We start from the raw sequence: 12,874 nt of genomic DNA on the forward strand, positions 1-12,874 counted from the left end.
GCATCCTGTCAATAAATAAATACTGACTCACAGAGTGCTCTTTTAGCTTTGAAAAGCACTTCCTCACCAAACAATCCTTTATTAATGCTCATAAAACATCAGCTGGATCTTTGTGAGCATCAGCAAACTGTTACCTTCTCTTGGATGCCAGGCAACAGTGGTCTTCCAGGAAATGAATGTGCAGATGAAGCTACACAGCATCCCTCCAGCATAGTCTCAACAAATGATCTAGTCCCATATCCTGATTATAGATAATATATAGAGAACATGTATGGAACAATGGACACTTCTATGTAAAATGCAAACAAATAACAAGCTTTTTCAACTAAAACCTGAACCACAGGTATGGACTTCTAGCTTTCGTAAAAATTCGTAAAAATAGAAAAGGAGAAGTAATCCTAGCAGAACCTGAATAGGTCATACTCACCTCACACAGCTCTTTCTGCGTACAGGAAATGATCCTCCGCAGTGTACACACTGCTCGCAACCACTTGGAGTAAAGCATATACTCATTGAACGTAGCTTATTTGACAATGCCCGACGCACTTCTTTCATCTTCCTTTCAGATCTGCAAGAACCTTTGTCTCTCAACAGCATCATAGGTAAAGAAGCAAATCTCTCTGAATTCTATTTAAAACAAATTCAAATGTATGATAATTTATAATTGCTCTCCAGGCAGTTCTCATATGTAAAGTCAATTGATTTGGGAGGTGCAATATGGCCTAAGTAGCCCTTGCACCAGAAATTACCACAACAACAGCCCACATCTGCACCGTAAGTACTCTTGTAAAGAAATACAGTGTTCTGTAAAAAGCCAGAATTGAGTGTAGTGTGTGGTTTATGTTAAAAGTTGTGTTGTGTTTCTGACTACTTGGCCACAGGGCCACCAGTACCACTGGAAGGTGAGCCAGGCAGTCCATTTTCTCTGGCTAGTCTCCACCAGGATTGCCTGAACTTTCTGGTTGGAGCTCAAGTAAAAAAAAAAAGTGTGGGCAAGGGTAATAGTAAGAGAGTGGGAATTAAAGTGGGTAAGAAATAGAAAGATGAGGAGAGAAAGCATCCTCTGACACACACACACAGAAAGAGAGAGAGAGAGAGAGAGAGAGAGAGAGAGAGAGAGAGAGAGAGAGAGAGAGAGAGAGAGAGAGAGAGAGAGAGGGGGGGGGGACCAAAGAGTTGGATCTCCCTGGGCTGGGAAGCCCACCCAGCTACAGGGAAAGTAGAAAGACTGCAGAGCTAGAGTGCAAAGTAGAGTTCCAATTTGGCATCCCACACCTGAAGACAGATGTCAGCAGTACCTGACCTACTTAACAGGGTATGGGTGAAAAGGTCAAGGGTTCCTTGCCCAATAGCCAGGGCACCAGCAATGTCTTCATGTAGTGTTAAGGCAGCAGAATGACGTCTTTCCACTCATAGTTTTGTATGGCTAAGGGAGTTAAATTCTTGTGAGGTTTGTTCTTTTGTATGAAAATACGGCCTGGACAAATGCAGACAGTTCCTTGTATAGTGCTCTTTGTTTGTGACAAAAAAAGAATTCTTCCCTGCAAGGAAGAGGAGCATAGTACAGTCAGTTCTGCTATAACGTGGTATATGTGTTCCTAAAAATCTCCGTATTATGGTATTTCACACATTAAAAACAACAGGGCTTACAGGAAAAATAGGGATGGGGTAGAGCACTCAAAAAAAAATGTTCAGTCTGGTAAGTAAAACACTAAAAAAAGTTAAATCCCAATAAAATTGCTAACATAGGTTTAAACATCTTAAATTTCTAATAAATAAATAAATATTACAGTAAATATAGCACTGTAATATATACATACTAACTGATATTTCTTTTCACTGACTTTTTTTTTTTTTGGATTGTAAAATTTAAAACAGTAAAAAAGATAACGACGAACATGGCACACACAAATTGCACAAGTGAAATATGGAGTAAAAAGTATGAAGCTTAAAAAATAGGAATGAAGAGAAGATTCTGAAAATTTGTTTTTTATATGATTGGAGATTTTGTGGAAGAGGAAACACATTTCATCATAATAACATAAAAACTCACAGAATTCCAGCTATCCGTATTATCACAAATGCAATAAGATCGAGTTTACTACCCATTTATAATTAGATTGCACTAACAGAAAAGCCCAATAAACCGGGAACTGCAAATTGTTTTTATTGTTTTATGGTAGTGACCTCCAGAAATGTGCTCCTCCGCACATGCTATCTCGCCTCATGAAATGTTCAAACAGAAAAATGTGAGTTCCTGAAAATGTGAATCCGACTACATCATCACCTATTACCTTGTGAATACAGTGAATGACAACAGTGTATCTCCGACCAATGCAAATACAGTAAATGCGAACTATTGCTATCACATATTTGATGTTTGACATTTTTTAAGCTATGTAAAGTTGTATGTATTGCTACACAGCTCGCTATGTTCAGCTTGGTGCTGGGTTTTGTGTTCACCTGGTGTTACTTGCACACGAAATCGTGCATGAGCCAACACGAAAATTGCATTATACTCACATTGTTCCCTAATATATCAGTTGCGTTGGAGCAATTTCTCATTGCTAAAATGTGTTATAGCTGAACCGACTGGACTTGAAACATCTTGCATCTAAAAGGATGGTAATGATGACAAATATAAAGGACATGTTCCCAGTCCTCAGGCATACCACAATTGCAGAGTGGATTTTTTTGTTCCGCTCAAGTTGGAGTTGAGTGATCCATGGCCAGTGATTGTATACATGGCATAGAGCCCCAGGAAGAACCATTAGGGAGGTTTAGAATAGGTGAGTGTCACATTTGGAATAAATAGTTTTGTTACACTGCCTTAGTTGATCGATTCCATTCGTTTTGCCAGTATTGAATAAGATGTGCTGAGATATTCTTTTTCTCCTTTTTGAGATGAAGAGGTCTAGATTATAATTTGAGAATTGTAGCAAGGATTGATTTCTGATGGCAGTAGCTAAGCCCTTGAGTGATAACTTCCAGATGTAGTGGCAAAGCTCCATCAAGGACATGTAGGGTCAACATACTAACAGTGCATGTGGTGGCAAGTAGAATGTATCTCTGGAGATTCCACAGCTTGCGTTGGTTCCTCTGAGTGATGGCTTGCTGGTATCATACACCCGCACTGTAGCATGCAACCAGAAGGAAGATGGCTTTGTATAGTTTAATAAGATCATGGCATCTGAGTCCTCAGTCACACCTTGAGATTCTGGCAATCATTGGATCATTGATGCATATTTTCTAATTTTTGTAGAGAGGTGAACCAGGTGGGGGTAAAATGAAAGCATGGTGTTGGGGATGATTCCTAGTTTCACTGGGGGTGGACTAGTAGGACTGAGAGTTCCTTTGATGAGTATGCCTTGGGTTTTTTTCAGGTGAAATGTGGAGCATGAGGAGGGTTGACCATTCATGGATTTTGCTAAGGGCAGCATTGCTTCTCACCTCAAGGGAGGCACAAGTATCAGCATGGACAACCAGTAGGTCATCTGCAAATGCTATCAATTGTGAGTGCTCAATTGCAGTGTCAGGATTTCGTCCATGACCATGGACCAGAACAGGGGGCCTAGGACTGACTCCTGGGGACATCCTTTGGAGACTTGATGGGTGGCAGGTGCCTCCGTAGCCAGGTGGGCAGGAGCAGCAGTGCGTAGCACATGCTTATTGATTAGACCGGGGTTCGAGCCTGTGACCACCAAATACGGAGGATGCGGAAAGGTCAGGGAATGACCACCGCATATCCCCGGAGCAATATGGCCTCAGTTGCTAATGCTCCTAAAAAAAAGAAAACAACCAAATTGATGGGTGGCACTTCCATATTTGGTCATAACCATTAAGTTCTGTTGAGAAGGTAGTGATAGGGGTTGTAGGAGATGGCTGCATATCTGAATCACTTAAGAATGCTCTGCCACCATAAACCAGTGTTTGTCAAACTTATAATAATTGTGTACCCCTTTTGAGAGTTTAGCCTTACTGACTTAACCCCTTCTCAGGTGAAGATAATTTGGGGATAGTTTTAATAATACTATTTTATCTGGACTAAAGAAAATACAGTACAATATATGGTATTCATTTATTGATTTATAATAAAAGTTATACATATATACTATATATAGAAATATTAATTAAAAACATGAAATAATAAAAATCAACAAATATTCTGACAGGAATATTTGTTGATTTCGTTGATTCAGACTATTACACATGTTAGCTAGTGAAGAAAGTAGATTTTTAATATTTTAAGGGTTGTGCTTTACTTACTATTTTGGTATTGAAATGTATAAATTTAAATGAAGTTTAAATTATTATGTACCAAGCACTTTTTTTAACGTTTTACATGACATCTTAAAACATTCACTGAGTAATAAAGGATTGGTCAAAATTTAACAAAGTGTGCTTTTTGAAAAGACTATTGTCACTGGCATTCTAAAATTAACCTAGTTAATGTACATACATTCAACACATTAGTTGATTTGCAGAAAGGGGAGACAAGAAGCAGTTAACAAATGACTTAAAAACTATCAAGTGATTACTTCCCACAGATGTCCTGTAAAACGTTGCTTGGGTCTTGACACACACACACACACACACACACTCACTCACTCCTTCCAGATTTACCTGATCATTTAAGAGTGTAATCCGATGAAAATGAAAAAAAAAAAAAAAAGAAAGAAAGAAAACCCGAAAAATCACAGGTTTTATATGTCTTTATCATCTTTTATAATTCAATAAACTGAATTTTTTTGCAATGTATAAAGGGTTCAGGGTTACAAGGTTTGATTCAATAAAGCTCTGATTCAGTTAACCAGCGATTCTTATAAGCAGAACCCACTGTATTAAATTTTAATGAATTGTTTTCTGCAGATAAAAGGGTTATGACAAAGTAAAACAAATAATTCTGCCCTCTACCCTTTAAAATTCTTTTGCATGGCTCAACCATTCTTTGTACACCTTAACAACAGTGGGCCACGGGCAACCGACAAGACATGCAGTTTCTGATATGGAAGCACCTGATGCACAAGCTCCCACACCCATACCCTTTTGAAACTCTGTGATATTAACCCCGGGGGCTCACATCTGGTGAGTATGGGCTTGGCACACCCAGGGTCCTCAGCTGGATATCATAATTCTTCTCTTTTTTGATGATTCCCTTCTAATTCTCTCTCTCTATCAGGGTAACTAGGGAATTTTTTTTTTTTTTTGGCTGTTGCAGCATAAGCCTCAGGCTTCCTTGCACCATATAGGTAATAACAATAATATCTTTACTACGTCTCATAAGTGCTAATATATCATTTACTTGCACGACCAGGTGCAAATTACCACTGCTCTGGCACTACAAAATTGTTTGGCTTTTTATGCTCCAAGCTATGTAGCATAGTCCATTACAGACAGGGTGGTCACAATTCAGTGATTGAGTGTATATTCTTAGGGAGAGGGATTCAAGTTAGATGATTTCCTTATGGCAATTACTATTTCTAAAATATAAATTACTGAAAAGTAGCAAAAGTAGATGAAATCACCCTAAAAATGCTAAAGGCTAGAACAGTGATTCTCAACCAGTGTGCCATGGCACTTTGGGGTGCTGTGAGTTTCTTAAAGTTCTTAATGGGATACCATTAGATTATGATATACTCCCTTGAAACTAATGAAAATTAGTCTTTTGGTATACTGCATGCACAATGTTTTTCCCTCAAAGATGCCGAGAGTGACAGAAGTCTGAGAATAGGGAGAAAGGTAATACTAGAAACTGTGCTAGAAAGATAATAGTGCCATGGGGAGGGAGCAAGTACATCATATTATTCAGATGTCATTTTATGAATGACAAGTTAGTTACAGAAGGTTAGAGCATGGCAGTAATTGTACCAATATATAGAAAGGGAAATAAAGCTCATTGTGGAAATTACAGAGAAATTTCATTGCTTAGTGTGCCAGCTAACATTTATGCAAGTATCTTAGAGAAGAGAGTTAAAAGTATTGTTGAATGTAATCTTGGGAAAGAATAGTCAGATGTTAGGCCAAACAGGCGATGCCAGGATCAGAGTAAAAACCATTACACTCAATGTAAATTTTGGGTGAAATGAGTGGGTTTATTGAAATACGTGAACGTAACAAAACTTGACAAAAATATTCTGATTACCTAACCATTTTTAATTACAATTTTTAGTGTTTCAAAATCCCTATAGATATTGTTGTCGTGTGTTGAATATGGAGATGCCCCTTAGCAGAATCAGATTCATACACAAAGACAACTTATAGAAAAGTCTGGGAACATAACAAGAACCTATAGTTCAGATTTGTTGTTCGTGAGGAAGCATATGGCTGAGTACCTAAGAAATCTGTTCTTTCAAATTTTAGAAAAATATAGCATCAAGGATAATGTGTAATGGGAATAAAAAGTTTGTATAAAACTGGCAAATCTGCAGTGAGGAAACATTCAAAAACTTGGAACAAGTTAGTAATTTTATTTATCTCAGAACAGTTTAATGAAGATGGAAAGTTAGACATGAAAATAAATAATAGAATAAGTAAAGTAGGAAGCCAGTTAAACATTCATTTGAAGTGAAAGAGAAATTTGCTAGAAGGCAAAATTAGTTGTTTATAACATTTTTTGAGCCTGTTTCATATTTCAAACTGGAGCTGAGCAATAATAAAGGAAATGTTCAAAAATTAGAAATTCTGACATGCAATTAATCAAATTAAACATTGCATTATTATACCATGTGTGAGAAAATAGGGCAGCAAGAAAAACTTGCAAGGTACTACTGCTGTCTCAGTTCCAGCAATTATGCATCATAAAATTGTAAGAAATATTTGAATATTGTTTAGGCTTGTCAATTAATGGCAAAATTTGCATTAGTTACTTCAGGTTTTAGAGGATGCAACCATATTTAAGCATGTGTCTTTAGTTTTCTCTGTCGTTCATGATTAGGCCCAGGTGCCAAATGATTTATTGAATAGTTGGTCAGAACTTTATCATTGCGACTTGATTTGTCAATTGATAGTGCAGCTGTTTTGTTTGATCCCTGTGCAATAAATTATTTTGAAGAGGCTCTTCCTCCTAGTGGTCTGGGCTGGGCAGCTGAGGTGATTCCTCAGCTGGCAGATTGAGCCTATTTTGGTTGGTTCTTTTTGTAATTCCGTGTGATCTAAATTTTGTGATACATGCCAAAAACGAGAAGGAAGATCCCTGTTCCTCCGGTGGAGGAGTCAGGAAAAGAATCTTCGGCAGAGTCTTCGGAGGGAAGCTCCGAGTCTTCGAGTGAAGAAGAATCAGAAAAGGTCTTGAGTCGACCATCTGAGAAGAAAAGGATTCCAGAGGGGAAAAGTTCACAGGAAAAGACACGTATAGTTACGAAGAAGATTTCGAAACAGATACAGTGTAACCTAGAACCTATTACCTTGCAGGAATTAGAGTTTTATAGAACTAAGCTACGGCTTTTTGTGTCGGCTTTGAATAAGCCGAGTGCACACGACTTGAATATTGTAATGGGATATTGGGACAAGATGGTAACGTGTGTGGAGTCTTTGACTATACGGAATGTACGTTTAGAGACTAAGTTGAACACTTTAAAGGAACAAAAAAGGAAAGCAGAACAAGTCCCTGAATTAAGATCATATGCAGAGGCAGTTAGTGCGAGTCTAGAGACTAAGTTGAATACTTTAATGGAAAAAGGGAAAGTAGAACAAGTTCCTGAATTAAGATCATATGTAGAGGCGGCTAGTGCGAGTGAGATTAGATCCAAGAATAAATCAGTTATAGTGAAGGCTAATGCGGATAGATATAATACCAGTGACCAAGTAAAGACCGAGTTAATGGCACGAGTTGCACCGGTTTTAACTAATGTCAAGGTAGTATCAGTTCGTCCCATACGAAACAAAAGGGTTATGATCGAAACTGCTTCTGAGCTGGATGTTAAGAAAATTGAAGAATGCACGGAGGTGCAAAAGTTCGGAATGGAGGTAGAAAGGCCCCTTCGCCGACTTCCAAGACTGGTTATTTTCGACATTAGTTCTGATGTAGATCGTGAGTCCTTTAATAATGAATTATGGGAAAGGAATTTGGTGGATGGATTTGACAATAAGGACCAAGTGCTCTCTGAAATAAAAATACTAGCAAAGAATAAAGCAAGGAATTCCTCAGGATATAATGTAGTGGTGGAGGTTTCCCCACGCATACGAAGATACTTGTTGAAATGTTCTAGAGTATTTTTAAATTGGAGTTCACACCGTGTCCGGGAGTTGTGGACTCCAACACAATGTTACAAATGTATGGCGTATGGCCATGTGGCCCGGGACTGTGACGCGGGCGAGTTCTGCAGTCACTGTGCTGGGAGTGGACATACATTCAAGTCTTGTACGCAAAGAGCAGAAGCTCCAAAATGTGTAAATTGTTGGCGGAGGAGGATGCCTTCTGAGCATGATGCTAATAATCGGATATGTCCAGAATATCTAAAAGCGGTTGATACCATAAAGAGACGTACAGAACAGGATTAGTGGTGTCATGCGGGGGGGCTTCTCCTCTTCCAGTGATTGGAAAAAAAGACTTCTCCCAGCAGTGACTGGGATCGTCAGTCACAGTGGCATCTGTGTTGGGGTTTGCAGGGACCGGACCGGTGTGTGTATGCATTGATTGTGAGATAATTTTGTAAGATCAATTTGTATTGAAAGAAATTGTATTATTATTTAGTCTGAGAGGTGTCAGACAATGTTTGCTAGATAGGGCAACCTACCTCCTCGTGGTGGGGACGGAAACTCGTGAGGGGGTGGAGACGCCGTCTCCCCCGCGAGGCTAAAGGTTGTGCTTTCTTTAATTTGTTGTCATAAGTCAAGTTAGACTTTGTAATTGTTGTTTTGTTGAGGTTGATTGACCTAAGAAAATTGTAACAAATAAACAGTTATGAAATATTGGTAGATGGGCTAAGGCCCAGGTGACCAGTTAGGAATAGCTTGAAATATGATGATGTCGTTCATGATTGCATTGTAGCATCCATCATCAGTTTTCTTTTATACATGAGTGAAAACACGATTCTTTTGAAATTCACAGTTACTAATTTTCCCTGATGAAGTTGTTACTGTTCCTCCAAACTTTCTTTTATTTGTCATTTCTTATCTAAGAGTAGGTGTCACTATTTACTTTTGGATTTATGCACGGATGTAGTTTCTTTGTGTCATTCTGGGCTGCAGTTGCACCTGTCATAAATTGTTTTGGATGAAATCATCAAGTTTATTGAAATAAATAAAGATAAAAAAAAAAAAAAAAACTTCATGAAAAAATGTTCTGATAAACCAACAAGTTTTAATTACAATTCTGACTATGTTTCTAAATTCTTTTGAAAATCACTAAAGTCTTGAATATGAAGAAACTTCCAATAATTGAAGTAACTTCCAATAATTCCGATAACTTCCAATAACTTCCAATCCTCCATATTGGAAGTAATTCAATAATAATTGAATTACTTCCAATATGGAGTAACTTCCAATAACTTCCAAAAATCACTGTAAAGTCTTGAATATGGAGTAACTTCCAATAATATTAGTAACTTCCAATCTTGATAGTCTACCAAAATATTTTGCCAGTATATTGAGATACCATGTGGCCAGTTACTTACAGACATTTCTTTATTCAAGACTTGACAACAATCTCTGCAAGGATTTTAGAATGCTTTTATGAAGATTTTACTTTCATTTATTTCAATAAACCCAATCATTTTGCCCAAAATAGATGTTTTTAATCCGATTCTTAGAATTAGTTATTCCCACATCATTCTCTTAGAAACTAATTTATTTTATGATGTTAATTGCTTGGACATAGGTGGCAGTAACATCTCCAAGCTGAACTTGTTGCAGTTACAGCAGTTTCTTGCATGTGGTATAATAGTGTTTAATTTGATTAATCAAGCTACAAAATTTTAACTAAACATACAAATTACTGCACTTGCATCAGTTTTGTAAGTAGCTAAAATATGAAAACAAACCATAGTTTATATAAAATGCATCATTAATGAAATTCTTATCTCTTATAGCTTCTCTACTTGAGAGATGTTATTTCTGAATAAATGACACCTCCTGAGTAGATTAGTCTGTCATTACTTATTCTCAGTTGTGTACCACTACCTAGATGTAACTGTTTTGGAGTTAGTTGAATCCTCATCAATGGGTGGGAAGGTGCCCAAGGTATAAGAGCCAACAACTCAGTTGTGACTTATTTACAAATTGAGAAATTTAAACTTGTAGAATTCTAGGGCTTCTCGTAGCATCTATGAAAATTTTAACTAAATATGTGAGTTAGTAAATAAATCACAACTAGGTTGTTAGCTCATACTTTGGCTACCTACTTATTCACTGATGGGGATTGACTAACTCTGAAAAAAGTGCCATCTGGGTAGTGGTACTCAACCAAGAATAAGTAACAAATTCTAGGGTTTCCATAGCTTTGAGTTATGAAAATTTTTAACTAAATATGTGAGTTAGTAAATAAGTCACAACTAGGTTGTTGGCTCTTACACGTTGGGTACCTGCTCATCCACTAGTGAGGGGTTTACCAACTCTGAAACACTGCCATATGGGTAGTGATACTCAACTGAGAATTAGTAATGATAGATAGATTTCTCTACTTGGGAAGTGTTACTTATTCAAGGTATAAGAGACAGGAAATTCATTGTGAAGGATTTCGTATGATGTGATATAATGATGCCTTTCATACAAACTTCTTGTTTTCATATTTTGGCTATATACAGAACCAATGCAAGTGCACTAACTTGTACATTTTGATTAATCAGTATTGATAACATCAAATAAAGTTTGTTTTTATTTAATTTAGAAATGAAAGTTTTAAGAAAAATAGATTGAAGCAATGGAATTATCATATTACAAATGAAGAAATAAAATATTTTGGTGAATAATATTCAGTCAGAGGTAAATGGAACAAACTTAAGATGGTATGGTATAGTTATTGTAGAAAGGATGGAAGAATGGGAGTTTAGCCAAACATATATTCAAAGTAAAAATGAATGACAATAAGCCTGGATACAAACCAACAGGAAGGTTGGTTTGTATCTAGGCTTACTGGTTTACAACTAGTCTGGATTGATAGCATCAAGCAAGCATTAGAAGAGGGCTTACTCTGACTGGGGCTAAAGAAATGAGTGGTAGAAAATAGTGAATAGAAGGCCAGTAGTGAAGGTTGATTTGTACTATCATAGTGACCTGCACAACCACTTAGCATAACAAATTTGGATGATGAAGGTTTACTTTTCAAATTTCAATAAATTTGGCTTATTTCCATTATTTTATTACAGTGAATGGGTCTGTTAAAATTAGATAAGCCTTTATTTAAGTTCCTTTAGTTTAATTATGCTTTCTTTTTTATAGCACTTTCTGTGTAGTAGATGAAGAAGAAACCTGTTTTTCTGTTACAGTTTATAATTTGGCTATGGGTAAAGGAGTCATTATTGGCGATTCAGTAGCAATAGCTGAACCATATCTAGAAGTAGTTAATGTTAAATATCAAGAAAAGGTATTTTTCATTGATAATTTAATAAAAGAACTAAATAGTTAAAATATTTTTTCTTGGATACACTTTTGTGTTTTTTTCTTTCTTTGATTTTACGAAACTGTGATAAATTAATAAGCAGGTGAACACTTGTGCCTGCTTATTAGTTTATGCAGTGTCACATTTGCATCTATAGACATATTCATGCAATCTGAATGTGAATTTTCTTATATAAGTTTATTTTGGATAATGTATCCTCTGGTCTACATCTCAAAATTTGATCCATATGAATATTTATTTATTTTTTATGTATTTGTATCTGTATTTTTATTCTAACATCCAAAAAAATTGGATGCTAAATATTTGCTACTTTTTTTTTTTTTTTTTTTGGTAAGTGAAGTAATGAAATGTAATACTTTAATTTACATTTCATCTCATTTAAGAAGAAGAAAGGTTTCATTTTGGTACTTTTTAAAAAAATAAAATTTTTTTCTTCTTACTGGGGATTAGAGAAAGAACCTCTTGAAAAAAGGGCGCCTCCGTAGCCAGGAGCAGCAGTGCATAGCACATGCTTCTTGATTAGACCGGGGTTCAAGCCCGTGACCACCAAATACGGAGGATGCGGAAAGCTCAGGGAATGACCACCGCATATCTCCGGAGCAATATGGCCTTAGTTGCTAATGCTCATAAAAACCAAATAACAACATCTTGAAAAAAGCTTGGGTTCAAAACATTGTCATCAAAATAGAGCACAATTGTTAAGTAGTTGTGACTCATTAGCTCACTAAGGTGTAATTGAATTATACTGAGTATCCAATACATTTTCAATTTGCAGCTCTAAATTTATGTGGAGTTGTGTCCGATACTCTAAGTAATAAATTTCAGATGTATGTATTTTTGGTGTGCACACACACTCATATATATATATATTTTTTTTTTTTTTTTTGATTGAAACCTTTATATGAATGCATTCAAAGTTAGTTTATGGGTCTAAATGGGTGTCAGATGAATTAATGAGGCAGAAAAGAAAAATGCATGGGATGTAAATTATCAGGAAACACAAAAGCCTATAGCAATATAAGCTAGTCTGTAATCAAGTCACAAAGGAGGTTAGGCAAGTGAATGCAGATTACAAGAAATCTTTGGCCAAGGATTCAAAGAAAAACAGCAAAAACTTCTTTACTTGTATTGTGTTGTATAAACTCTAGAAAGAAGGGGATGAATCAGATTGGTCCACTTGATATCAATGGTTTGACTGTTGATGATCCTGCTCAGATAGCTGACAAACTCAGCTATGAGTATTTTGCATCTACATTCACACATGAGGAATTATTCAAGGAGGGGAATGCCAGAAGTTTACCAAATTCTAACAGGGAG

At 36.5% G+C, this 12,874-nt stretch overlaps 1 protein-coding gene across 2 annotated transcripts in view; it reads left to right on the plus strand.

Moving 5' to 3' along the window:
• LOC150082899 (tetratricopeptide repeat protein 5-like) overlaps positions 1-12,874 on the plus strand; it is a 106,491-nt gene that overhangs the window by 80,064 nt on the left and 13,553 nt on the right. For both annotated transcript variants that reach the window (XM_090376900.1, XM_090376901.1), the window contains exon 9: positions 11,377-11,521. In XM_090376900.1, the coding sequence (XP_090233026.1) occupies positions 11,377-11,521 (145 nt within the window). The remainder of the gene's footprint in view (positions 1-11,376; positions 11,522-12,874) is intronic.

This window comes from Mastigoproctus giganteus, chromosome 7, assembly GCF_048544385.1.
Source record: "Mastigoproctus giganteus isolate SK-2022 chromosome 7, ASM4854438v1, whole genome shotgun sequence".
Classification (NCBI taxonomy): Eukaryota; Metazoa; Arthropoda; class Arachnida; order Uropygi; family Thelyphonidae; genus Mastigoproctus; species Mastigoproctus giganteus.